The sequence below is a fragment of the Cricetulus griseus genome, assembly GCF_003668045.3.
Source record: "Cricetulus griseus strain 17A/GY chromosome 1 unlocalized genomic scaffold, alternate assembly CriGri-PICRH-1.0 chr1_0, whole genome shotgun sequence".
Classification (NCBI taxonomy): domain Eukaryota; kingdom Metazoa; phylum Chordata; class Mammalia; order Rodentia; family Cricetidae; genus Cricetulus; species Cricetulus griseus.
The window spans coordinates 61,787,826-61,814,899 of record NW_023276806.1 but is presented as its reverse complement, the minus strand read 5'-3'; the positions used below and the strand labels follow the sequence as shown (position 1 = coordinate 61,814,899).

Below are 27,074 nucleotides of genomic sequence, written 5' to 3'. Positions count from 1 at the left end.
TTTCATGTAGCCTAAGCCAGCCTCCAACTAAGCCAGGCTCCAAGTATGTAGCCAAGGCTGACCATGAACTCCTGATCCTGCTGCCTTCTCTTCTCGAGTGCTGGGGTTATAGGCACATGTCATTACTGTGTAGGACTGTTTTTAACATGATGTATTTGTTTGGGTGGGGGTGTTCCTGCCATGTGTCTCTGTGGCAACATTTGGGAATGGCTTCTCTCTACCATATGGGTCCCAGGAACCAAATTCAAGTTTCCTGCCTTGGCAACAAGCACTTTCCCCCTGCTAGCTACTTTGCTGGCCCAGGGTTTTGTTTGTTTTGATTTATAGTGTGAATGTGGAGGTTAAAGGACAACTTTTAAGAGTCAGTTCTTTCCATCCCAAGGATCCCCAAGATCAAACTCGGTTCACTAGACTCAGCAACAGACCCCTCCCGACACACACAACCCAAACCATCTCTCCTGGCCTCTGAGTAGGGATTGGAAGAAGAGAAAAAAATACAGCAGAGAAGAGTGAGGAAAGGTATTCAGTATCTCAGAAAACAACCGGCACAGTAGCAAGGTCCAGAAACCAGAGTGAGTAAGGCTTAATCTCAGCTGTCCCATCTCCATGGCCTGGGGAGGAGTGGGGAGTGTGTGTGTGTGGCCTCATTGTTGCTGAGTGAGCAACATTATTTGTCTATGCAGCCATCACATTATTAACCTGTTCTGGGGGTTGCTACAAGATTACAAGGCAGCGTAGTTGTGGACAACTTTGTGGAGTCGCTTCTCTCTTTCTGCTTTTCCGTGGGTTCCAGGCACTCATGTCAGGTGGTCACACTTTTTGAGCAGGTGTTTATTATTTCTTCCTTTATCTGGGAGTGGACATGCACATGTGAAGGGCAGAGGACAAATGATTTGACCCCCTAGCCCAAGCTGGAACTCCTTTTTCAAAACTCATGTACTTTTTGTTTTTGTGTTTTGTTGTTGTTTTTGTATTCTTGAGACAGGGTTTCTCTGTGTAGTCCTGACTGTCCTCCAACTCACTCTGTAGACCAGGCTGGCCTTAAACTCACAAAGACCTGTCTGCCTCTGCCTCCTGAGTGCTGGGACTAAAAGCATGTGCCACCACCACCAGGCTAAAAAAAAAAAATGTATTTTATTTTTATGTGTGGTTTTCATGGGGTGTGTGTATGTGCATGTTTGCACATGTGAGTGTTGAGTGCCCATACAAGCCAGTAGAAGGTGTTGGATCTCCTAGAGCGGAAGGTAAAGGCAGTTGTGAGCCACCCTATATGGATACTGGGAACTCAACTCGGGTCCTCTGTAAGAGCAGCATATATTTTTAACCACTGGACTGTCTCTCCAGCCCCCAACCTTAATCTCTTGATCCCCTGTCCTTCACTCCCTCACGTGCTGGCATTACAATTATGTGCCACCACACCCAGATTGAGTCCTCAGGCAGTTTGTGATTATACAAAATGTAACAGTTGATGACTGGAACTCAAACAGCCTTCTATTTGAGAGAAGCGGGACCTGGGGTTCAGATTAGTGAGATGCCTTACCACATCCCCGCAGGGAAAGCCAAGCCAGCACCCAGCCCTCCTAACACCCACACTGAGCTATCTCCTGAGCATGCTCAGGCTGGTGATCTTCACCCAGTGAGCACACAAGAATCCCAGCAATATCATCCTCTCTAGAAAAAAAAAAGGGAGAAAGCCAATGGCTTGACAGAGCTTTCTGAAACCTTGTCTCATGAGCAAGAACTTATTTAATATGAGCAGATAAACTGGCATTTTTCCAGGAACTTTATGAGGAGGTTAAACACCAAGTCTTTTTTTTTTCTTTTTTTTTTTTTCTTTTTTTTTTTTCTCTGTGTAACCTTGCCTATCCTGAATTCATTCTGTAGACCAGGCTGGCCTCAAACTCAGAGCTCCACCTGTATCTACCTTCTGAGTGCTATGATTACAGGCGTGCACTACCATTGCCAGTCATATATGAGATCTTTTTGTTGTTGTTTTGAGACAGGATATCATATAGCCCAGATGTCTTCCAATTTGATATGTAGTCGGGATGTCCTTGAATTCTGCATCCTCCAGCCTCCACCTCTACCACCTGCCAAGCACTGGGGCTGCAGGCATGTCCTATCCTGTCCAACTACAAATGAGGTTTTAAAACCAGTTTCCATTTTACCAAAATGGTTACCAGCCTCTAAAATGTTCCCAGAGGTTTGCCTCTGATGATACAAGCAAGCATCCAAAACCAGGACAGGGAGACGTGTTCAATTTAAAAACAAAACAAAAAACATTTACTTTCCTATAATCCAAATTCTTTTTATGCCTTGCCTTTATTCTTCTGGTGCTGGACCTAATTTGCAAAAACACTAATTCAGCTGTTGCCCTTTGCTTTAACTCCTGAGACCTCCAGCTTGTCCTATGGGGCTCATGGAGGCCACCTGCCCAGGTGCTTGAGGACATGCTGCCCTCTACTGGTTCCAACCTGAGGTGCAGAGTCCCTCCATTTGGCTCACAAAACTCTTTGTTGAAAGGGAGGATACCTCTCCCTGCACCAACCTTTCTTCCTTCCTTCCTTCCTTCCTTTCTTTCTTTCTTTCTTTCTTTCTTTCTTTCTTTCTTTCTTTCTTTCTTTCTTTCTAATAGAAGAGAACCAGAAGTTCAGAGGTGTTAGAACTTTCAAGTAAGGACACAGTAAGGTTAGAGAAAGAGCCAGGTGGGCCTCAGTGGTTAAGAACACTAGCTGGTCTTCCAGAGGTCCTGAGTTCAAATCCCAGAAACCACATGATGTCTTAAAACCATCTATAATGAGGCCCTCTTCTGGTCTTCATGGATACATGCAGATAGAACACTGTATACATAATGAACAAATAAATCCTATTTATTTATTTATTTGTTTTTTTTTTTTTCAAGACAGGGTTTCTCTGTGGCTTTGGAGGCTGTCCTGAAACTAGCTCTTGTAGAGCAGGTTGGTCTCGAACTCACGGAGATCCACCTGCCTCTGCCTCCCGAGTGCTGGGATTAAAGGCATGCGCCACCAATGCCTGGCTAACAAATAAATCTTTAAAAGAAGAAGGAGAAGGAGGAGGAGGAGGAGGAAGAGGAGGAGGAGGAGGAGGAAGAAGGAAGAAAAGAAGAAGAAGAAGAAGAAGAAGAAGAAGAAGAAGAAGAAGAAGAAGAAGAAGAAGAAGAAAGAGCCAGGCAAGGGGCCCCGCACGCGCACTCATTAGAGGACAGGCAAGGAGAAATGGTCACCTCTTCAAAAGACATGATGGCACTGAGGAACTTGGGACTTGAGGGGAGAGATGTTCAATAGTTTTACGAGTGCTTCCTGCCTTGGCAGAGGACTGGAGCTGGGTTCTCACCACCCATGTCAGGGGCTCACAGCCACCTGTAACTCCAGCTCCAAGGAGATCCAGTGCCCCCTTCTGGTCTCTGCAGGCAACTGCCTTTTTATGTACATAGGTGTATGCAAGCGCGTGTACACACACACACTCTCTCTCTCTCTCTCTCTCTCTCTCTCTCTCTCTCTCTCTCTCTTTAAAAAAGAAAGAAACACAAGGGGCTGGAGAGAAAGCTCAGTGGTTAAGAGAACTAGCTGTTCTTCCAGCACACCCAGGTTCAATTCCCAGCACCACATGGTGGCTGACAACCATCTGTAACTCCAGTCCCAGGGGCTCTGTCACCCTCTTCTGGTCTCTGAGGACACTGCACATACGTGATGCATAGATATACATGCAAGAAAAACACTAACACACATGGAAATAAATAAAGCCTCAAAGGAAAACAAATTAATGTGGACTCACTGGGGATGCAGCTTAGTAGTAAAGCTCTGCCCAGAATGCGTGAGGCCCTGGGCTCAGTCCCCAGCGCCCTCACACACACACACACACACACACACACACACACACATACCAAGAACTGGAACTCGGGGGCTGGGGGTCAGGTGAGCCAAAAGGATCAGGAGTGGCTTGGGGAATGCAGGGTATCTCCCCATTTCTCACTCTCCACACCTGGGACTCTAAGCTATGCCAGCTCAGGGTAGAGACTTCTCTTCCGCTCTTCCTACAAGAAGAACAAAGCCTCTACTGTGGATCCTGTTCTTATCCCAACTCTAACTTAAAGTAGCCCACACTTGCCCACGCCCACCTGTAGCCACACCCATCCTTGTGCCCTGTTTCCTTAAAGCTGGATTGTATTCTTCCTGAGTTTTCTTTCAGAAGTGTTTGCATGACTGTATGCCTGTTGGCATACAGATATCTCATGGCACTACTTAGATTAATAGCAATTTAAGGACAGGTTTTCTGAATTTCCCTTGTAACCCTATAGCCATATTTGACATATTTAATTCTCAGAAATATTTAGTCACAATAACTCATGTATTCAGTGTCCACAGAGTTCCAGACATACTCCATGCTACACATGGTCCTTGCATATGGTTTTAAAAAAAGATCTAGGGTAGGCTGGGGGTGGGGGAGGAGGGATGGGATGAGGGGAGGGAGAGGGAGAAGGGACTTACATGTGAAACAAGCTTGTTCCCTAACTAGAACTAATAAATAAATTTTTAAAAAAGATCTATTTATCTTATTGTATGGGTGCTTTTGCCTGAATGTATGCTCATGCACACATGCGCAGTACCCATAGGAGCCAGAAGAAGGCATCAGATTATCCGTAACTGGAGTTATAGATGATAGTGAGGCACCATGTGGGTGCTAGGAACTGAAAGCTGGTCCTCTACAAGAACAAGTGCTCTGAACCACAGAGGCATCTCTCCAGACCCTTTGCAAAGCACAGCATTACACAGTGAGACCCTGTCTCAACAACAGATAATTTTTGGGGAGGGGGGGTTCGAGACAGGGTTTCTCTGTGGCTTTGAGGGTCTCCTGGAACTAGCTCTTGTAGACCAGGCTGGTCTCGAACTGGTCAGAGATCCACCTGACTCGTCCTCCCCAGCGCTGGGATTTAAGGCATGTGCCGCCACCAAAGCCCGGCTCAGATAATTATTTTTAAATGCCTAGGAATTAATGGGCAGAGAGTGAATAGGAGCTAAGATTGGTGGGGTTTGATGTTCAGCGAGACAAGGGAACTCAGGAATGTTCATTTGCGCTTAAGTTTGTCCCATTATTCTCTTTTTTTTTTTTTTTTTTTTTTTTTTTTTTTGGTTTTTCGAGACAGGGTTTCTCTGTGTAGCTTTGGAGCCTATCCTGGCACTCGCTCTGGAGACCAGGTTGGCCTCAAACTCACAAAGATCCGCCTGCCTCTGCCTCCTAGTGCTGGGATTAAAGGAATTCACCACCAACGTCCGGCTCCCATTATTTCTCATTGTGTACAGTCATTGACTTAGCTAGCATACTTAAGAGTGTAACTGTACACATACAATTTCATTTAAAATGAAATTATATTTTAATATGTTGTATAAAGAAAATTTCGGTTCATTATGTGACTTTTAATTTATATTTGTAATCTGATATACAATAATAATTAAACTTGCTTCCCCAAACCACACACACACACACACACACACATACACACAATTTTAAAACAAAACCAAAAAGTTTCCTTGGATGGGAATAGCCAATTTATAAAGCTGTTTAATTTTTAAAATTTATCTATTTTTTGTCTTGCATAGTTACAATGAATTATATTTTAATTCAATATAATATTATTTAGAGTTAGGGTATAATTATTTAAAATTAATCTGGAAAAATAAGCAGAAAAAAATAGCAACTCCTAAAGACACGGGACACACCTCATTTTAGAGAGCCTTTGCCTCAATTGTGTGAAACCCTGGGTCTGACTACCACACAGAAAGCAAAGCAAAGCAAACCCTTTGACAGAGAATTAGGCTTGATGCAAACCCTTTGACAGAGAGAGAGTTAGGCTTAACAAATAGTAAGACATTATACAACTCAAGCTCCAGGGGATTGGTACATACACATACAAACACACACACACACACAGGCAAAACAATTGTACACATAAAGTAAAATTAAAAAAAATGCTTTTATCAAGATCACAAAGGAAAACATTTTAGCTCAAAAATACAAACTGAGTTTTTAAATTATTTTTAAGTAATGAAGTTGAAAAGACAGTGGCTGGGGCTGGAGAGATGGTCCAGTGGTTAAGAGCACTGGCTGTTCTTCCAGAGGATCCAAGTTCAATTCCCAACACCCACATGGCAGCTCAGCACTGTCTATAACTCCAGGTCCAGGGGACCTGACACCCTCACAGTCACATATGCAGGCAAAACACCAATGCATAAAAGAACAAACAAAAAACAGTGGCAACATTTAGCTGATAAACATAAACAAGGAATACTAAGTTCATAGTCAGGATAGTTCAAGAGAGGTCACAGTCTTTTTTTTCATTAAGGTCCTCCCCTCTGTGGGGCACCATGCCTTGGAGGATTTAGGAAGGGTTGTAGCTGTAAAACAAGTGTGTTCTTGCCCTTGGAGATCTTATGTTAGGTGGGATAATAAGGCAGGAGGCAGTTCAGAGAAAAATGCCACTACAATTGGTCTGGGAAATAAAAGATGTCTTCCTGCCTCAGAGACACTGAGAGGTTCTCCAAAGCCTCAGCTACAAGATCCTGGACCTACCCACCCCACACAGCCCTGTCCTAGAGCACCTAGCTCAATACTGAACATAGAAAAGAGATGAATTTTTCCTTTTTTTTTTTTTAAGATTTGTTTATTATTATGTATACAAGTGTTCTGCCTCCATGACAGAAGAGGGCACCAGATCTCATAACAGATGGTTGTGAGCCACCATGCGGTTGCTGGGAACTGAACTCAGGACCTCTGGAAGAGCAGCCAGTGCTCTTAACCTCTGAGCCATCTCTCCAGCCCCTTATTTATTGCTAAAATTCTTCCTTTACCTCTTTTTTTCTCCCTCTCCTAGCAATAACAACCTCTGTATTTTCTTTTCTTAAAAGACTTACTTTTATTATTTGTAATTATGTGTATGGGTCTGTGCACAGAGGCCAGGGGCACTGAACCCTCTGAAGCTGGAATTACAGGCAGCTGTGAGTGAGCTGCCTTAGGCAAGTACTTGGTACTTTTAGACAAGATTCAAATAAATCTTTGATGGTAACTAGAGACACAAAGCAGCAAGGCATGGCTTCAGTAGTAATCCAGGCTTAAGGCGACAGGCTAAGGGTGGGTTGTTACTATGGGTCAGGCCACAAGGGAGATTTTTCAATAGAGGGAACTTTGGCATGTTGACAAACCAGATATAATTGGATTATGAAATGGAAAGGGGAGTCAAAATGGTTGAAAATGTCTAGCCTGATGGGTTATGATTCTACTAAGAGAAGGCAGAGAAACTGAAGTCTGATGCGATAGCTCACACCTGTTGTAAGCAAATAGGAGGCTGACATAGGAGGAGAATCAGGGTTCAAGATCAGCCTGGGTTACATGAGACGGGAGGGAGGGGAGGGATGGAAGGAGGGAGGGATGGATGGACAGATAAAGGGAGGGAGGAAGGGAGAGGTGGAGGGAGGGGGTGGAGGGAGGGAGGGATTGTAAAGGGGGACAGAGTAGATGAAAGCTGATTACAGACCTCCTGACCCTGAGATTATTTGGCCAAGGAGAAAAGTCCATTTTTTTTTTTATTGACCAATGTTTTGCAAAAATCCGCGCCCCCCCCCCCAGCTCCAGTAATATATTTTACATAGCATGTCAGCCAAAGCGCCAAACCACACTGAAAGTTACAGGACAGACAGAGGGTCAGGCTGGGCCCAGAACCCCAGTGACAGGGAGGAAAGGGCTGGCCCTGTGACAGCTCAGGTCATAAGGACTAATGATTTCCTTTCCTTCAGTGCTCTGAGGTCCTGTGGTTTAAGGTTTGGTGACCAACAACCTGTGGGGAAATTCATTATCCTGCCACTATCTACCTCAGTTTCTTTGTCCACAGCACTCCAGGAAAAGAGACTCTAGCATAAAGGCCACACACATCTTGAGTCCCAAGTCAGCCTCAGGGGGCTGGAAAGTACTTACTTGTAAGAACGCCCCTTTCATGCTCATTTGTATTCAGCCTGGATACGAATTTTCCTTGGGAAAGGGGAGATATTTGGGTCTCCAACTTTTGAGTTTCAAGACCACGTGTTTATAATTGGGACAGAACAGAGGGAACAATTGCTCCTTGCAAAGTCAAAGCTCTAAACCAAAGTGTGGAAAAGAGGCCAAGGGCCCTAGGCTAACATCTGTTGTTGAGTCATAGCCTGAATAGACGCAGGCACTAGCTCAGCAGTGTGTCTCTGAGGAAGCAGAGAACTCAAGATCACACAGGCCCCACAGAAAACAGCTGCTCAGAACCAGGAGCTGGTGAAGGAGAAACCTGTCAGGCAGAGCTTCCTCCCAGTGTGGAAACATTCCACGATGCAATGGTGAACCGTGAACAGTGATTTAAAACAGACAAAGCCAGGCAGGCATGGTGGTGCACACCTAAAATCCAAGCACTTGAGTGGGGTGGGTAAAGCAGGAGGACTGTGACTTCGAGGCTAGCCTGAGCTACATAATGAGACCCAAAGAAACAGAGAGACAGAGACACAAAGAAAAATGAACAAATCATCTTTGAACCTTAGAAACCTGTCTAGCCTGGAACTCACTATGTAGACCAGGTTGGCCTTACACCCACAGAAATCAACCTGCCTCTGCCTCCCAAGTGCTGGGGTTAAAGGCGTGTTCTGCTATGCTCAGGGTTCTTTTCTTTTTGTTAATTTGGTAGACTTTTATTTTGAGACAAGGTCTTACTAAGTTGACTAGGCTGCCCTTAAATTTTCAGTCCTCCTGCCACATCACCAAAGCAGCTGAGGCTAACCTACTCCACCTGGACGAAACAGTATGTGCTGCCAGGCTCCTTCCCATTCAGTGCAAGGCAAAACGAAGACTTGGAACATGGGCAGTTGTTGTGAAGGCAGGGAACAAGTGCTCCTGTGGGCTGCTTTTCCCACACCAGGTCTGTAGCCCACGTTTACAGGAGGCTGGCAATGATGGCTGCATGTCTGGGCAGCTCTTAACACCCTCATGGCAAAGGTCCCAGAGAGGCAGAACTCAAAGCCTCCCTCAGCAGCACACAGGAGTTGGCTTAAAACACCATAAAGCTCAGGCAATAAAAACGGCTGGAGCCAGGAGCTTGCCACCCCCAGTCCCACTGACATCTCTAACTGGAAACTGTCTAGATGCTGAGCCACTCTCCTGCATCCTCCTTGGCCTTGCTCCTTTCAGCAGCAGCGCACAGTGGCATACGAAGCAGATGCCAGAGATGCCTTCCACACACACACTTTCTTTTTCTTTCTTTTTTTTTTTTTTTTTTTTTTGTCTAAAAAAAATCTCTTAGGGCCTTGCTTCTGGTCTCCAGAATGTCTCCTGCCCACCTCCTATCTGTACCCCCCACATCTCTGCTCCTCCCATGTAGCCCAGCAGGCCCTGCGGGAGAGCTTCCCTTTCCTGCAGGGCAGCACACTCATTCCTGCATCCTCCAGCCAGGCCAGTCTTCTTGGCACCCTTGCCAACCCCACCCTGCTAATATTCTGAGACAAGCAGTCTGGATATACCTGTGCCAAGCAAGACTGCCAGGGCAAGAGAAACCCAGGAGTCAGGAGACAGATCCAGATCTGGGGTGGGGTGTTTTCTGGGTACACTGATGCTGCAGAAGCAGAAGAAAACCTACATTCTCCATTGAAAGAGAAAGGGGAACCAGAGGGGCCAGGAGAGCGTTGCTTCCCGTTTCCTTGGCCCAGGAGAGTTTGTGTAAATTCAGCTATGTCTTGTTTGGCCCTGCAGCCAACTAGCTTCCTGCAGAAAGGGAAAAAAAAAAAAAAAAAAAAAAAAAAAAAAAAAAAAAACCAAATGCTTTACTAACCCAATGATATCCAGAGACTGCCAGAAACTAATAAACCCTTGAAGAGTTGCTGTGAGCATTTCCAGGGAGCTGCCACTTCTGCAAAGGCTGTGAGCTCCTCACGTACCTCTGCTGTGACTTGTGTCCTTCTGTGCAGACTCAGGACCCATAACGCTGGGCAGCGCTCCTCCAAACCAGGACACAGAATGGCCAAGTTCAAGATTCCACAAGGCCACCGCCCCAAACAGGGTCAAAGCTAGGGTTAGAGACCACGGGACCTGGTGGCTTGTAACTTCTAAACTCCACAACACCCATACATCACAGTCTGAGAGAGTTCTAATACTCGGGTGTTGACAACAGGGTGCCACCTTCAAGATACAGTATATTGTGTTCTTTCATCCTCTTCAAGAAGTAAAAGGCGACTAGGCCCATGGAGCAAAGAGGCATGTTAGCATAATTTATTAAAGTCACCATACAACGACTGTGTCACAGACAGACAGGGAAAGAATCTGAAGGGGCATGGAGACCATGTTCCACACACTCATTCTGTGGAGAGACTGTCTGGAGTCTCAGGATAGTGTACAGACAAAGCCAGGCCCTGCCTGGTCCTGACAAAGAAACACACAGATTTAAGGCTTCTGGTTGCAAACCGAGTAGATTTTTGAGGACTAAAGCTGTTCCTATGGCCCCACATTCGGGAGCTTGAATGCTCTTGAGGCTACTAGAGCACACTATAAGAAACACAATGAGCTGCAGGGTCATTCGGGGCTGGGACACAGTTGGTTATGGGGTGGGAGGGTTCAGAGAGGTTAGAAGAACAACCCCCCCCCCCGAAAAAAACACTCCTGATTGCCCTATTCCCTGGACAGCACACACTTGGGGACAGAAACTAGCCTCCTGAGTTGTGAGCTGACTCAGGAGGAAGAAAGGAAAAGCAGCAGCTAGAGGGAAGGCGCAGGGAGCCAACCAGAATACTCTCCCCACATCAAGGTAAGCCCAAACACCTCAGCAGGAGACTGCAGAGCACTGGTACTAAATCAACTCTGAGATGTAAGCAAAACCAGCAATAACTTAACAAAATAAATACAGTGATGGTTTTGCTGGGACTGATGAGGAAGCAGTCAGGAAGGCTGAGGTGTGCTTTTCAGGACACCACAGGGGAAATCCTGAAGACTGGGAGCTTCCACAGCGGGGAGAAGTCATGTCAACTATTTATGGCCTCAAGAACCTTCCTACTAAAAAACCTGCTCCCTGAATGCATATTCCTTTGTTCCCAGAGAGGCAAGGGTATCTAGTTTAGGTTCACTGGTTAAGACCAGGTCTGGCCAGCTGGCCTCCATTGACTGTCTGTGGGAGGCCCTGGACAGCATGGCACAAGGGTGGAGCCAAGTAGAAAAACAAACAGTTTGTTGCTAAGAACTGAGCTGTGTTTGCAGAAGGAACTTCATTCCCTCAGGACTTGCTCCGATCACTATACATCTGTGCTTCCAGCTTTTTGGGGACTAAGACAAATTTTGTCACTTCTCTGGACTTGATGAGGGCCTGGCTTTGGGGCAGCTAGATTCCAGTATACACAGCAGGGGAGTTCTGTTACACCAGAAAAAACAGTAACTGGGAGTAAGGATATTGTCCTGTTCCTGCTAGCAGGAGAATGTCTTCTCAAGGCCTGTGATGTCCGGAGGAGACAGACACTTCTGCTCCACCTGCCAGCAAGCAGAGGACAGGAGCCTGGGGCATGAGCCCAAGACCTGGGGCCACCAAGGTACGGTCAGGAAGTCAGAGTCAGTATCAACAGCCTACAGGGGTGGTGGGCTTCTCTGCAGGTCCAAGCAGCAACAGCAGCATCCATCTCCTGAAGCTCAGGTTTCCACCACGCGGATGAGAGGCATAGGCTTGGGGCTGGGGGGCTTGGATATCCGGACACTGGGGAAAAAGGAGTAAACACTAAGGGCTGTGCTACTGCATCCCACTTCACAGAGATTCCCCTCCACGGTGCCTCTGCAGCACTACACTCCAGGGCTGACTTGTCTCTTGAGTTCCATAAGAGCTCGAAGCAGTGATTTTCAGTAATATAGAGGAGAGACTATGCCATGATGTATTTATCTGGTGACGAGGGTGACAAAGATAGGGGTGGTTAAACAACTGCAAAGTGGGTGTAGCTGAGATTCTTCATTTTCCCCCAAGATCGGAGGCCTTTTTGTGAATCTCTTAGAAACAAAAGACTCTCCTCTAGAAATATGCAAACATATGTACAAATTTGCAGTGTGCAGATATTATAAATAAAATTTACAAACAGTCTCAGGGGTTCTAGAAGCCAAGCATGGTCCTCCCGGGCTAGAAAGTAGTCTGTTGAATGAACTCAGACTGGAGACTGGGCAGAAAGCTGGGTTTAAGCCTTCCTTCCTCAGCCCTGAAGGCCTCACAAGTTTCCTTTGCTCTCTCCTGTCCTGCCTGGGCCCACTCTCTGCATGTACTCACCTGCCCAGGTTCTCTGTCTTGGCACGGGTCTGCGTGCTGAAGTTTCCATGACTGACCTGCTTCTCTATCAGATGCTCCATGCGGTCATGCATTTCTAAGTTCTGAAATGTGAGCATGGGTTACAATGTGTCTCTCTGGCTTGCCACATGCCCCATCTAACTTGCATTGATGCTCCTGTTAACTCCATCTCTACCAGGAGGACACCAGCCAGGGGTGTCCTCTCCCTTCATCTTCATCATAACACATCACTCTCTGCCTCCTCAGCAACACTAGCCACTTCTGGCTCCTCCTTATATACATTTCCTGTACATAACTTCTTGTCTTCAGTTGAAAGTCATATGCCTTTGTCAACAGCCTAGTTTTTAAAATATCTGTAGTTTTTTGTTGCTTTTACTCCTACTTTTTATTTATATGTATGTCTATGTGAGTGTATGCCACATGAATGCAGGTGGGTACCTTCGGAATCTAGAAGAACGTGCCAGATGCCCAAGAGCTAGACATACAGGTGATTGTGGGTGCCAGATGTGTGTGTTGGGAACTGAACTCAAGTCCTCCGGAAGAGCAGCAAGCTCTTAACCGCTGAGCCATCTCTCCAACCTATACAATTTTGGTTTTGTTTAGTTTTTCCCCATTATATTTTATCTTAACTCTAGACCATACTTTCTCTAAATACCCTGCCTCGCATATGTCTCCCCTATTACAGGAATCTCCACACAGAAGTATGCATAGTGATCTGAAGGCAGTCAACAGACAGGAAGGGTTCTACAGCAAAGCAGAAATTAGACTACGAAGTCACCTTGATAGCTGACTGGACCCATTCCCACAGCTGCGAGGATACGCCAACTATAGAATGTGCCCTCTTCCTTCAAACCAGGCTCCACTGTCAGCAAAGCTCACATGGTCAAGATGTGCCATGGGAGGTGGCTTGCGCCATGATGCTCTGCCCTGTCTGGCAGGGACAGGCCTTACCATTGTCAGCTGCTCCATGGAAGCTTTCAATTCAACTGACCATGGAGCAACACTCCCAGATACTCGGTTACAAGCATCTGCTGGACAGGACCAAGTACCCCTACTTCCCCCCTGCCAGGCTTCTCAAGAGCCCAGTTCCTTGTTGGGGGCTGTCCCGTACACAAACCTCAGCCTCCAAATAGGCAATTTTCTCCTTGAGCTCTTGAATGGTGGTGTCCTTGGATTGGATCACAGCTTTTGAATTCTGGAGCTGTGAAGACGAAGAAAACATGGAGTTCATTCTGCAAAGACTCAGTACACACTCACCAAACTCCACCCTGACTCGAGGGAAGCCAGCAGAGTAGAAGGGAGAGTTCTGCTCCTCTCGAGTTTCATTTCTGTTTCTATAAAACATTTATTTTTATCACTAATGAATCCAGACACGGGGATGGTAGAGTGAGAGGAAGTGCCATCCGTAAATCCAAAGTGCATAGCAGAGTCCTTTGGGTTCTGCAAGTGTGAATTATTTATTCATTCGTCTAGGAAACATTTACTGGGTGCTTACCACATCACAGATACTGTTCTAGACAATGAGAAATGGCAGTAAACAAACACATGTAAAGGGGGCTGGCTGGAAGGGAGGAAATGATCCTTCCAGGTTCAGGGAAACCTTAGGGTCTCAGAACGGTCTTGTGACAGGGTTGAAGCTCAGGCAGAGGCACCAACACTGATGGTCTTCACAGACAACTGGGTTTATTATGACTCACTTACCAAAAAGATTTAGAGTTTAAGTGAGACCAGCTTCTTTCCTTTTCCAGTGGGAAAGCAGAAACTAAATGCAAAAACAGTGTCAGGAAGGATGGAGGGAGGGCAACACCTGAACTCCACGTGTGCTCCCATCGTGAGCAGTTTTAAACTCAGTTGCCCAGGGAGTCAGTAAGGAAAGCACAGGCTTGAATGCACACAGGGCAGCTAAAATAGGACCGCCTTTACCTGCTCTATCATCTGCCGAACTTTCCGCTGCTGGCTCTTGAGCATGTCATCCAAGTGGTGGATCTTCTCCCGAAACCCAGCCACTTCTTTTTCGAGAGCAGCAGCCCTGGGGATAAAGACCAGGAGGCTGAGGTGAAGTCACACTTGCCACCAAGTGTGAGTGAGTCCCTGTGCCCTGGTGGCCTGTCCTAAAGAACAAGTCATCACCACTTTAGAGATGTCTGCTCCAAATGAGAGGTAGCGTAAGTCATTTGTATGCCACTAGGGGGCAGACGGTTTTGTTTCAGCTTTTTTGTTTTACAAGGTAGGACCACAATCACACTTCAGAGTAGCCTGAAACCTAGCTCTGAACTCACAGGTGTTGTCATGCCTCAGCCTCCCAAGAATTACAGACATGCACCATCATGTCTTTCCAGGGGCAAGATTTTTGTTTTTTATTAACGTTATTATTAAACTTTTTCAGTATTAAAGCCAGGAGAAAGCTGGCTGCCTTGACTGTTAGAAGTTTCTGATTACTCCAAGGATTTAAGTAGGGACTTGAATTATTCTAAGCAAACAAAGCCAAGATCCTCAATAAGAAAGATTTGCTCTCTTGATTATTTTTTAAAATTTTTTTAATGATTTAATTTTTATTCTATATGCAGCAGTGTTTTACCTGCATGTATGTTTGTTGGGTCCCCTGGAATAGGAGTTACAAACAGGTGTGAGCTGCCATATGGGGCTGGGAATTGAATCCAGTCCTACCTCTGAGTCATCTCTCCAGCTACCCTGTCCTTAACTTTATTTTCAAGACAAGGTTTCTTCATGTGGTTGTTGGGAATTGAACTCAGGTCCTCTGGAAGAGCAGCCAGTGCTCTTAACCACTGAGCCAACTCTCCAGTCCTATCCTTAATTCTTAAGAGAATTCCTCAAGCCCTTATAAATTCCCAAACGCAGGAGTGACAGAGACATGTTTGACTATGCAGTATTTGGTCTTGGGTTTCCAGCCCCTAACAAGATATCTAGACTCTCTAGAAATGCTAAGAGTGTAGCAAGCACACTAAGAAAGGGAATATTCGCTAGGGTTTGTAAAATAACTGCAGCATGAGGCTAGTTAAACTTCAGCCCCTCTCCAACCTCTGGGGGAGACAGCAATCACTGGTCAAAGTGTTCAAAACCTTTTGGATCCAGGAATGCATACGCATGTCAAGAGGACAGATACACCAATCCCCTGGGGACAGCAGAGCTGTCCCCTCTGGACCTCACCCTTTATGCCACTTCATCTGTTGTTCATCTGAATCCTTTAAGAACATAATAACATTGTTACATCAGTTCCATGAGTCACTACAACAAATCCTGAACCTGAGGAAGCAACTGGGAAGAATCCCCCCCCCCCCCACATGTATTTTGTAGGTAAATGGGAAAGGTACATGGGGTAGCCTTGAGCATACTAATTTTGACTGTCAGCTAAAGTGGGAGCAGAACTGAACCCTTGGCATGTGGGGCCTGCATTAACTCTGGATAGTCACAGACTTGAATTAGATTGTGGGATGCACAATCAGTGTCAAGAGAGAAGTAGAAAGTTGCTTGATGTCACAATACTCTGAGCATTTTCTTAGTCAGTCACTTTTGAGAATGCCCAGAGGGCCCGGAAGAGCCACAGGCACTGGTTACTCCCACTTCTGCCTGAAGACAAGTGCTTGCCGCCAGAAATGGGTGGTACTCAGGGTGAGGTGGTTACAATGCCCTTGCGCCCACATCCTTCCTGAACCTCATTCTAAATCCCACTCCACAGGAGGGCATGCAGCTGTCAAACATTCCAGAGCATTAGTTTGGGATCATCTCACCCTTCATTTCTCTTGTTCCTCTCTCTTAGTCCGTCCTGAGTATGTCCCACAAAGAGGAAGGGGTGGGAGGTCTGAACGCAGCCATCCCTCAGTGCCGAGGGAGAATGATTATAGAAGCCGGCCCCTCATCAGTATTTGCACACGTCCTATACATGTGCACCCTCCCTGATATTTCACCTCTATGTTATTTAGGCTGCCTGATACAGATGCCACTCAAATAATTGTTTAGTGGTTGATATCCCAAGGACTCCTGCTCTTTTCTGAGGATAGACAGACAGGGGTTTGGATCTGGGGCAGAGGGTAGGTGGGAAGGGGGAGAGACAGGGGTGGTGGAATGGTGCTCAAGATGTAATTAATATGAGAACAGAAGAAATAATAAAGGGGCTGGAGAGCTGGCTCAGAGGTTAAGAGCATTGACTGCTCTTCCAGAGGTCCTGAGTTCAATTCCCAGCACCCACATGGTGGCTCACAACCATCTGTAATGATATCTGTTGCCTTCTTCTGGCTGTGCAGGCGGATATGCAGGTAGAACACTATACATAATAAATATTTTTTAAAAAGAAAGAAAAAAATAATGAAAAAAAGATTTCTGATAGCAGAGAAAATGATTTAAAATATTTATAGCAAAAAAAAAGAGACTGTAGATATTCAATAAAGAGACAATTTCCAATTGTTTTGTTTTTTTTTTCCTTTGAGACAGGGTCTCACTATATAGTCTACTACATAGATCTTGCTATGTAAACCAGGTTGGCCTCAAATTCATAGAGATCCACTTGTATCTACTTTCTGGGTGCTGGAATCAAAGGTGTGAGCCACCACTCCCAGCTTCAACTGTTCTTCTAAAGCTACTTTGCTATGAAGTCAACCCAGAAAGGGGGCAACAATAAAAAAGATGCCTGCATTTTCCATGCCAGGAAGGCCAAACCTGGGTTGTCCTAAAGAGACAGAGGGGCTGTGACAGTGTCTATTGATCTTGGCCCTCGGGTAATGCCTACCAAGTTTGAAAAAGGTTACTTATAAATGGCGATCAGACCCACAATGGCCTACTGAGATTTAACTGTTTGATGTTTGTTGTTCATTTATTTTTGAGTCAAATCTTGAGAAGTTGCCCAGGCTGGCTTGGATCTCATGGTCCTTCTGCCACCTCCTGAGTACCTGGGATAAAAGGTACAGACTACCACTACTGCACCCAATGAGAATTTCACTCTGCAGTACAAGCTAGCCTTGAACTCATAGCAATCCTCCTGACTCAGCTTTTCAAGCGCTAGGATTATAGGCATGTGCCTCTACGCCCTGTCAACATCCTATTGGGGTCCTGAAGATTGAGGAGGCATTCTTTGCTCTGTGGGTCCCGCTGATCTGGGGCTTCTGATCCCTTCTCCTGGGAGCAAACTTTTCAAAACCTCTAACCTTGGAAGCAGAAAACTCTCAGTAATCCCCTACAGGCCTCCAAGTCAGCAGGTAGTTCTTGGTTTCTATCTGAACTGCTTAGAGCAACAGGAAGTCCTCATGAAGTCTAGCCCTTCTGTCAGACTGGAGAAATTACATGAACTTCAGGAACTTTCAGAGTTTCTGCTTTAGGAGTGAGAAACAAGGAGCAACGCCCTGTGAAAGCCCCTGCAGGGAGAGCTGCAGCAGCCCCTGCTTCCTCAGCTCCGCCTGACCTTAGCTCTAAAGACAGAAAATCATCTTCTTTAGGTCACTGCCCCCATGCTAAATGAGCTTAGGAAGAAGAAGGCAGCCTGGGTGGGGCTCCACCCTCTGTGAGCACGCTGAGCTGGAGCTGGAAGGTCTGACCTCAGCGCCAGCTTCCTTCCAGCCCTGGCAGCGGGCTACACCGCCCGCCCTCTCTTTCCTACACCCAACTTCATAGTGAACAAGGACCCTTACTTACTTTTCTCTTTCTGCTTGGCAGTCAGCGTTCTTGATCCGAAGCTCCTCTAAGGCCATCTCCCCTTCCCTGACTTTCGACAGTAAGGCTTGATGCTCCTGCGTGGGGCAAAAGAAAAGGCATTGTAGCAGGAATGGACAACAACAGAAGTCTGTGCTTGGGGTGAAATGGGTACCTGAACAGGGACTTGGCTGCTACTGGGCCTGGGACTGTTGCCAAAGAGCAGCAGGCCAAGCTGGTTTGATGGGCGCCCTCCTCTGTCAGGGATAGCCTTTTCCACTTTCAGCAAACAGAAACTTCCCAGCCTCACCCAGCTGCCCGAGGGAGAACTAGGCCCTGTGTTGTGCAAACCCACCTGCCAGCCCTGAATGAACCAGATAGAGTGACTGGCTGCTAACAAGAGTATTCGGAAACCCAAAGGGGGCATCTGTGTAAGAACGGGTCTAAGGTGGGAATAGTTTTGCCTGTAGTGGATAGTGGAAGGAGACAGAGGCTAGATGTCCGAGCCTCCACTCCTAAAGTGCTGGAAGGTATCAGAATGAATGAGCATGGCTGCTAAGAAGGGACGCTATTGAGCTACTAGAGAAAGCAGTCCTGGGTCCCAGGGCTGGACCCTGAAGCCGAAACGTCACCATTACCGTCTCCATCCCCAGCAAGCGCCTCTGTAGCTCCCCAACTTCTGCAGATTTCTGCTCCACTCTGTCCTCCTCTCTCTGAAGGGCCACATTACTCTGTTCGGCTTCTCGCTGATACTGTTTGAGTGTAACCTATGACACGTGTTCAAAGGTGGAAGAAACAAAGGCAAACATAGATAAGGCTTAGAAAGAGAACCTGGGGTGGCTTCAGAGGCACAATGGGACTATAAGGAGCACATTGTCACTCCCCATCTCTATCCAGGACTACTGTGGAGACTAGCTGGCCCCTCAAAGACTAACTCCATCTCCAAGGTCAACTGGCACACAGTTCATCAAGATCGCCTGGTCAACATCTTCAACACCTCCACAACCCTCCAGGGCTGGCCAAGCTTCACCCAATGTTGTGGCCTCCCTGCTAATCAGAAGCAAACAGCCCAGGAGACACGCTCCTAGTCTGCCATCTCCCCACTCCTCCACCTCCACACCAAGACCATCACGGCGCCTGTGCCAGGTGCTGCAGCACACAGAATCTGCCCTTCAGCAGATAAGAAAGCACTTTGGAAAGAGCAGCAGAATTTTCAATCGTTAGAATGAGAAAGTAAAGAACGAACTTGCCTTGTTTCCTCTTCCTACAGCTCACCAACTCCTGCTTACCCCTCAAGTCTCACAGATATCCCTTCTAAACATCCTCCTAGACCTGAGAAGGTTCTTCTCAGGTTCTTTGTATCCCTGAGCCTAGTTCAAGTTCATGCCACACAGGCCCTAGGGTCCTTCCACACTTCCAAAGAGCCTCAGATTCCTTGCTTACAGCAACTGCTTGACAGCTTGGGGCGGCACTGGCATTCTTCTAGTCCAGTACTCTCCCTGTCACAAATAAAGCTAGAGAATGCCAGGGCCCATGCGACCACCAGGAATGTCACCATCCATTTCTCTGCTTCCCACTCACCCCAGACACCTCATCATTTGGTAAAAGAGAATCCAGATAAACTCTGGAAGGCCTGGATGACAGACAGAAAGCAGCCAGTTTGTCTGGATTTTTCCAATCTCAGAATCAGGGAAGAGAAAACCCAGTGCAGAAAAATGTGTGATGGGACCTGTCCTAGCCAAGCAAATTCACTGCCAATTCCTCCTGACAGCAGGCAGCTAGTAGAATAGGAACCCATGCTTAATAATAGCCGAAACTTCGATAATTGTCTATCTTGCCCTTCATACCCTCAGGTTCAGAAAAGCAGACTGGACAAATCTCATTCATCAGGACAGGTTAAGAACACCTTCAATAATGTATATTAGCCTAAAACAGGGTGGCTTCCTTGAGCAGGACCTTAGAAAAAGGGTTCTCATCTCAGTACATAAACACCACACGCTCAGGCTGATGTGTGTCAGAGCAGTTAACAGAGCCATGATCTAAATCCCCAGTGTCTATCACAGAATCACAAAGATGCAAAAACAAACCTACAACAACCAACAGGCCCAATGGAAAAACAAACAACCAGACTTGTTTTCCAAATCTGTCCCAGCAGCTCAGCCTGCCCTGTTCACACAGCAAGGAACCTGACCCGAGGGGCACCTGCTGCAGATGGTAAAGAACAGTCAGTCCCACTACCCCAAACCCACAAGGCTATCCCGGGCCTTGTGCCTGCAGCTTATGTTCAGGCAATTCTTCCTTAGAAGCAGCAGGCTCCACCACACAGTCAGAAATGACAAGTATGTCTGGAATGCCACAACTTCTCAAGGCCTTCCAAGATCCTAAACCTGCTCAAGGCTACAGCTTCAACATCCTTTCCTTGTATTTCTTCCAGAGAATAGAGGAAACAGGTGGTCATCAAACTGATACATCAATAACCCAAGTATCTAAACTGTGTCACAGGAAACGGTTTGGGAACTCCTTGACCAAATGGCTGCTTTTGCTCACTTGGGACACCAAGTCAAACTGTGTACACCAGGAAAGTCTACTCAGAAACCCAGCACCTAGAAAAACAAAGCTTCTCTCCCTCTTCTAGGCCCTCCTGAAGCAAGTGCTCACGCACAACCTCACAGGGTTGGTCAGTCATGAATCCTTCCAATACAACCTGAATCAGCTCAAAGGGAAGTTGTGTCATGGCCCAAGTTCCTTAACCCCAAGGCTCAGTGCTATTCTTCTTTATCCTCAGTCCTCCTCTCAAAAATCCCCTTGTTTAGGGTCAGTAGATGGCTCAGCAGGTAAAGGCGCTTGCCGTTGAGCCTGGAGATCTGAGTTTGATGTCAGGGAGCCATACTCAGGTGTGTGGGGGGGCGCAACTCCAGCAAAGAGAAATCCAACCTGCCACCCACCCACAATGAAGAAGCAGGAAAAAAAAACAAAAAAAAAACAACAACAAAAAAAACTTTTCTAGCTCCATGAAAGAGTTCAGGCTGGTGTTCCTCCTTCCACAAGCTCCCAGGGTGCCTGTGACAAATACAATCCTATCATAACATACTTTATTTGTGAGTAAATAATAACAGGTAACAGAAGGGTAACTGCCCAGAACAGACAGAAAACTGCCCTGTGCATTTCATTATACACCCAAAGAATTTTCCGCAGTGAACTGAAGACCCTGCACACTCTTAACAGAAAGGGTTTTTTCCTGTTTATAGACTTTTTTTTTTTTAATTCTTCTAAAACAATCTAGATTACTGGGGGTGGGGATTGGGCTGGTGAGATGGCTCAGCAGGGTAAATGCCGTTCAATCCCCAGGACCCACAAGGTGGAAAGAGAGAACTGACTCCTGTGGGCTGTTCTCTGACTGCCATATGCACATCATGGCAGTCAAGCGTCCTCTAACCACTGCACAAATGACTGACTGACTAAATGAATGAATAAATAAATAAACATAATTTTCTGCAAAATCAACTACAGAGCCAGAAATGTACCTCACTGGAAGTGTGCCTGCCTAGGGAACATTCCTCTCCAGGACCACAAAATAAAATAAAATAAAATAATCAAACAATCCAGCATTTGGGAAGGTAGAGAATCAGCCTTTCAAAGCCAGCCTGGGCTACAGTAAAAAACAACAGAGGCTGGAGACAGCTCAGTGGATTAGAGGGCCTGCTGCTCTTCCAGAGGATCTAGGTTTGATTCCCATCATCCAAAACCATCTAGAACTCCCAGTTCCAGGGGATCTGATTGATGCTGGCTTCTGACCTCCTCCAGCACCAGGCATCATGTGACACACATACACCTAGACAAAACAGCCATACATATAAAATAAATAAAATCTAAGAGAAAAACAACTATAACAATGATAAAGGTGACAAAGCCCTGTGTGTCTACCAGCAGAGCTATTTCTTTGACAACACAGATTTACTCACTCACTCAGCGTACATTTATGACTTATGCCATGTATTATACCACGCACTGGGGTTCTGTGAATGTGACAGTAACAGTCCCGTGATTCTCATTACGGTACACACAGCAATGACTTATGAATTATTAGCTGTCCCAGACCAGAACTACTACTCAAATTCAGTAAAGCAGAGTAGCAAGATCCAACCTTCTAGGGCTAGGCACGTAGCCCAGAGGTACAGCACAGCCCTGGAAGGCTGGATCTTGGTACTCTGCTTTACTGCACAAGGAAGGCATCGTCCTCAGCACTGCAGGGAAAGGCAAAGAAAAGACCTGACCTTTGAACTATAGCCAGATTTGGACAGCTAGCAAGCACTTTAGCATCCAGGGAAAGCAGAGGCAGAGGCAGACAGAGGGTGTAGAGGGTGTGCCAGGCTTCAAAGCACTGCATTTCTTGTTGGCATTTCTGGTGGTCCACCCAGAAGAACGATGTCCACGCTGAGAAAGTCACTGGCACTGCACCTGGGAACCAGTTCTTAGGACACCCTCTCTCCAGATCCAAGATCTTACCTCAAAAGCCACCCGGTCTGACTGGTGCCGCCGCTCAGCCTCCTGCAGCTTGGCAAGCAATCCCTGCACAGTCTTCTTCAAGCTCTCCACATCATCAGTCATGCAGGTGTCAGCCTAGAACAGGAGCAGAGAAAGGAAAGGAAAGCTGCTGCCACATCTAGGACTTGGTGAGACAAGGCCCCCTCCCTGCCCAACACTGGGACCACCTGTGGGGACCACCCTCACCAAAGAATTAGCATCACACAGGGTACACAAAAACATTCTCCCTTATCCCTAAGGGACTTGGCCAGTTTCAAATCACAACCATTTAGGACACAGTAATTTTTAAACACATCAAGGGAGCCAGGCATTGGTGGCACAAGCCTTTATTCCCAGCACTCGGGAGGCAGAGGCAGGCAGATCTCTGAGTTCGAGGCCAGCCTGGTCTCCAGAGCAAGTGCTAGGATAGGCTCCAAAGCTACACAGAGAAACCCTGTCTGGAAAAACCAAACAACAACAAACACACACACACACACACACACACACACACACACACACACACCAAGGGAATGGTTTCTTTTAAAATGCTTCAATTTTTTACATTTATCTTATGTGTTCGGGTATGTGTACTGCTGAACATATATGAAGGTCAGAAGACCATTCGTCGAAGGTGGTTCCCTCCTTCCATCTGGTGGGTCTCAGGGACTTCAGGACAAATCCAGACTTGGCTACAGGCTGTGTTACCTGATCATCTCAATGGTTCAGCAGAATGACTTCAGGGTGCATGCATGTGCACGCGCACGTGTGTGTGTGTGTGCTGTCTCTATGGGCATGTCCTGCATTCCTCCAGATTAGAATGCTTTGTTGTTGTTTTGACATAAGGTCTCATTCTGTAGCCCAGATTGATCTGGAACCCACTGGATATAGATGTAGTCTGACCTCAAATTTGTGGCAATCCTGCCTTGGCCTTCCTTGGCTAGGATTTAAGGTAGGAACTACCAGCCCCAGGCTCAGAGTAGAGTTCTCTTAGAGCAATGACCTTGCTCCCTTTGGGCGAGGCTTCCCAAGGACAGTGGTTATTTGATTCCCATCACATGGAAGGCCAAAGGCACATCTTCTGCTGTTTTCACGACTCACACATAGATCCCCATGAAAAAGGCTGTTGCTGGATAGACAGGTTCAGAGCAAAAGCACAATGCACACAGATTTGATGTGATGAAGAAAAAGGTGTCTCACTGAGGTGAATGTTAGCCGTCCCTCCCAGACACACCCAGCCGTGGGCTGGTGGTAAGGCTGAGCAGACGTGCAGGGTCTCGCTCTCATTTCTGCTACAAAGGCATGAAACACTGCATAATAACTCCTGGAGTTGGCACAGACTCTCCTGGGCTTGCACAGTAGGAAACAGCAAGACCTTGACCCCAGCACAGAACTCTCAACTGGGTGCAGAAAGACATTCCCAGCCTCTGCATTCTTCCTGGCTCCTGTGGGCTTCCATTTCTATGCATTTCTATGCGTGTGAAATGGGGATGACTCGTCACCAAGCCCTGCCTCATAGACTGTCTCCAAAGTTGGGAAGGCAATATCTGGTGGGGGTTGGAACTTATAAGAATATAGGCAGACATTGCCAGGTGTTACTGTAATTTATTACCAATAACCTCTTTGCCAAATATGGTGCTTCATGGAAAAGAAACAACTGAACCTGGACGTTAATTAAGTCACTTTGTCAGTTCCTCACCAGCCTTACTCAAGGAAGGACACAGGCCAACTAAAAACACTGCAACAGGCTCCTGGGATACAGCCCCGGCACATTTATTTCAACTGTCTTCTCATAAGACCCTTTCAATGACATGGAGATTCTTTTCATTAATTAAACTATGCTCAGCACAGTAGCAGATTGCTTGCTACTGTGTAAGGGGTTTAATTCCCTGGGCTTAATTCCCAGCACTAGAGAGGGAAAGAGAGAGAGAGAGAGAGAGATTGATTTTATCGTGTAATACAATATAAAACAACAATAAAATGCAGTTATAAAACTATATGTGAGAAGGACAAATAACAGACTAGGCTTCAAGCAGACATTGATCCTTCTGCTTCAGTCTCCCAAGTCCTGAGATTACGGGCATGTGCCATCATTTGTGGCTCAACAAACCAGATTTTCATACAGTAATACAAATAGATCTTAAAAAATGTATTTTGAGCAAAATGATTTAAAAGATACAAGCCTATCATATAAACTGAAATCACTTCATAGTGATTTTATTTAAAGTCATATATTAAGTATTTTATAGTTAGTGGGAAAAGAAAAAAAAAAGCAGTACGATTAGTGACAGGCCTTAATAGACCCATGATACACTGTGACTAATGGATAGATGTGATTCAATTCTAAACATGAAGGCCAAAAACCCAACCCCCAAAAAACTGTCCTTGGGGCTGGGTGTGCAGTTTAGTGGTAGAGACCATAATTAATTGTTGAAGAGACCCAGGTTCAATCCTCAGCACCAAACAGAGAGAAGCCCTTAAAAACAAAACAAACAAACAAAAGCCACTCACCAAAGAAACAGGAGGCAAACAAAGAAATGTGGTTTATGGTGCAATCTCAAAATTGTAACTAAATGTTTGCATGGATGAAAAGACAGAGAAAACTTCTCCAAAGTCTAACTTCTCTCGCTCTGGAGATGAGACTGGATAAAGAGACAGGGTTTCTCTGTGGCTTTGGAGGGTGTCCTGGAACTAGCTCTTGTAGACCAGGCTGTTCTCCAACTCACAGAGATCCTCCTGCCTCTGCTTCCCGAGTGCTGGGACTAAAGGCGTGCGCCACCACCGCCCGGCAAGTATCATGTTTTAAAAGCACAGTAACAGAGGAGAAAGCAGCTCTATGGACTAACATGAAAAGACAAAACCAGGCAGTGGTGGTGCACACCTTTAATCCCAGCACTCAGGATGCAGACACAGGCTGATCTCTGTGAGTTCAAGGCCACCCTGGTCTACACAGAAAGTTTCAGGACAGGCTCCAAAGCTAGAGAAACCCTGTCTTGGAAAACAAACAAACAAACAAAAAAGAGATCTTCCTGCTCTTCCAGGGGATCCAAGCTCAGTTCCCAACACCCACATGATGGCTCAAAACTGTAACACTAGGTCCAGGACATCCAATAGCATCTTCTATGCTCTGTGGGGACCAGGCACCCATGTGGTACACATATACACACTGGAAAAATGTGCATGAACATGTAAGAACAATGACTCTACATCTCCAGGGATGGGACCCAGGTATCGCCTCCTTTAACCCTTGTAAGGCTCATCCAAGAGGAAGCCAAACATCCTCTGGGACCCACACTTCAGTCTGCCACAGTGGCCATTTCTAAGCAGTGAATTTCCGCTTTTCCTGGCTCTGTTGTTAGATTTTTTAAAAATCTTTTTTAGAAACAGATTTATTTATTCATTATGTATAGTGTTCTGTCTGCATGTATGCCTGCAGACCAGAAGAGGGCACCACATCTCATTATAGATGGTTGTGAGCCACCATGTGGTTGCTGGGAATTGAACTCAGGACCTCTGGAAGAGCAGCCAGTGCTCTTAACCTCTGAACCATCTCTCCAGTCCCTGTTGTTAGATTTTTGTACCAAGTAAGTGAGAGAGGACAGCCAGAGAGCATGTAAGCTCTGCTTACCACAGTCTCCCCGTTACCTACCTCAGGTGGGCTGCTGTAGAGAGTCATGGGACCCTGACCAAAGCCATTTGGCTTTTCTAGTACCACCTGTGCAAAGAAAAATAAAATCAGGAGTTAAAAACAATTTAACCAACCAGGCAGACAATTTTGATGCATTATATTTCTAAGCTGTCAAAGCCTATAGACCAGTGAGATGGCTCAGAGGCACCTGCCACCAAACCTGACAATCTGAGTTCAATCCCCAGAGCCCCCTTGGCAGAGGAGAGCACTGACTCCAACAAGTTGTCTCAACATCCATAAGTGTGACATGGCACGAAGGCATGCACACCCGCACTGCACATGTGTGACACGGCACGAAAGCATACATACCCACACTGCACACGTGTGACACGGCACGAATGCATACACACCCACACTGCACATGTGTGACACGGCACGAATGCATACACACCCACACTGCACATGTGTGACACGGCACGAATGCACACACACCCACACTGCACATGTGTGACACGGCACGAATGCATGCACACCCACACTGCACATGTATGACACGGCACAAATGCATACACACCCACACTGCACATGTGTGACACGGCACGAAGGCATGCACACCCACACTGCACATGTATGACACGGCACGAAAGCATGCACACCCACACTGCACATGTGTGCATGCTCACATGAAAAATAAATGTAAAAACATTTTTATTTTACCTTTTACAGAAAGGGGGGAGGGAAAGAAGCAGGAAAAGGAAGAGAAGGAAGGAACAAGGGAGGGAGATAGATTTCCGGTGCCTCCTGAGAAAACAGAGTGTACAGGGTAGCAAGATGGCCTTGAGAGGGAACTATAGCCTGTGAGGTGGATGATAGACCTCAAGCTAAAGCCTGCAGCAGACTGGAAAATGTATGAGGCACATCCTTCCCAGGAATGCAAGTTGCTGCTTGCCATCAACA

The 27,074-nt window shown here is 46.3% G+C and overlaps 1 protein-coding gene across 2 annotated transcripts in view; it reads right to left on the bottom strand.

Moving 5' to 3' along the window:
* Positions 1 to 10,263: 10,263 nt before the first annotated feature.
* Tuft1 (tuftelin 1) overlaps positions 10,264 to 27,074 on the bottom strand; it is a 42,663-nt gene continuing 25,852 nt past the window's right edge. Inside the window, exons 6-13 of one of the 2 annotated variants that reach the window (XM_027393544.2) lie at positions 26,139 to 26,204; positions 22,475 to 22,588; positions 18,607 to 18,735; positions 17,972 to 18,066; positions 14,252 to 14,357; positions 13,446 to 13,529; positions 12,311 to 12,411; positions 10,264 to 11,755 (exon numbers count right to left, since the gene is read on the bottom strand). In XM_027393544.2, coding sequence (XP_027249345.1) covers positions 11,692 to 11,755; positions 12,311 to 12,411; positions 13,446 to 13,529; positions 14,252 to 14,357; positions 17,972 to 18,066; positions 18,607 to 18,735; positions 22,475 to 22,588; positions 26,139 to 26,204 — 759 coding nt within the window. In that variant the 3' untranslated portion in view covers positions 10,264 to 11,691. The remainder of the gene's footprint in view (positions 11,756 to 12,310; positions 12,412 to 13,445; positions 13,530 to 14,251; positions 14,358 to 17,971; positions 18,067 to 18,606; positions 18,736 to 22,474; positions 22,589 to 26,138; positions 26,205 to 27,074) is intronic. The other variant, XM_027393545.2, reaches the window with a different exon arrangement.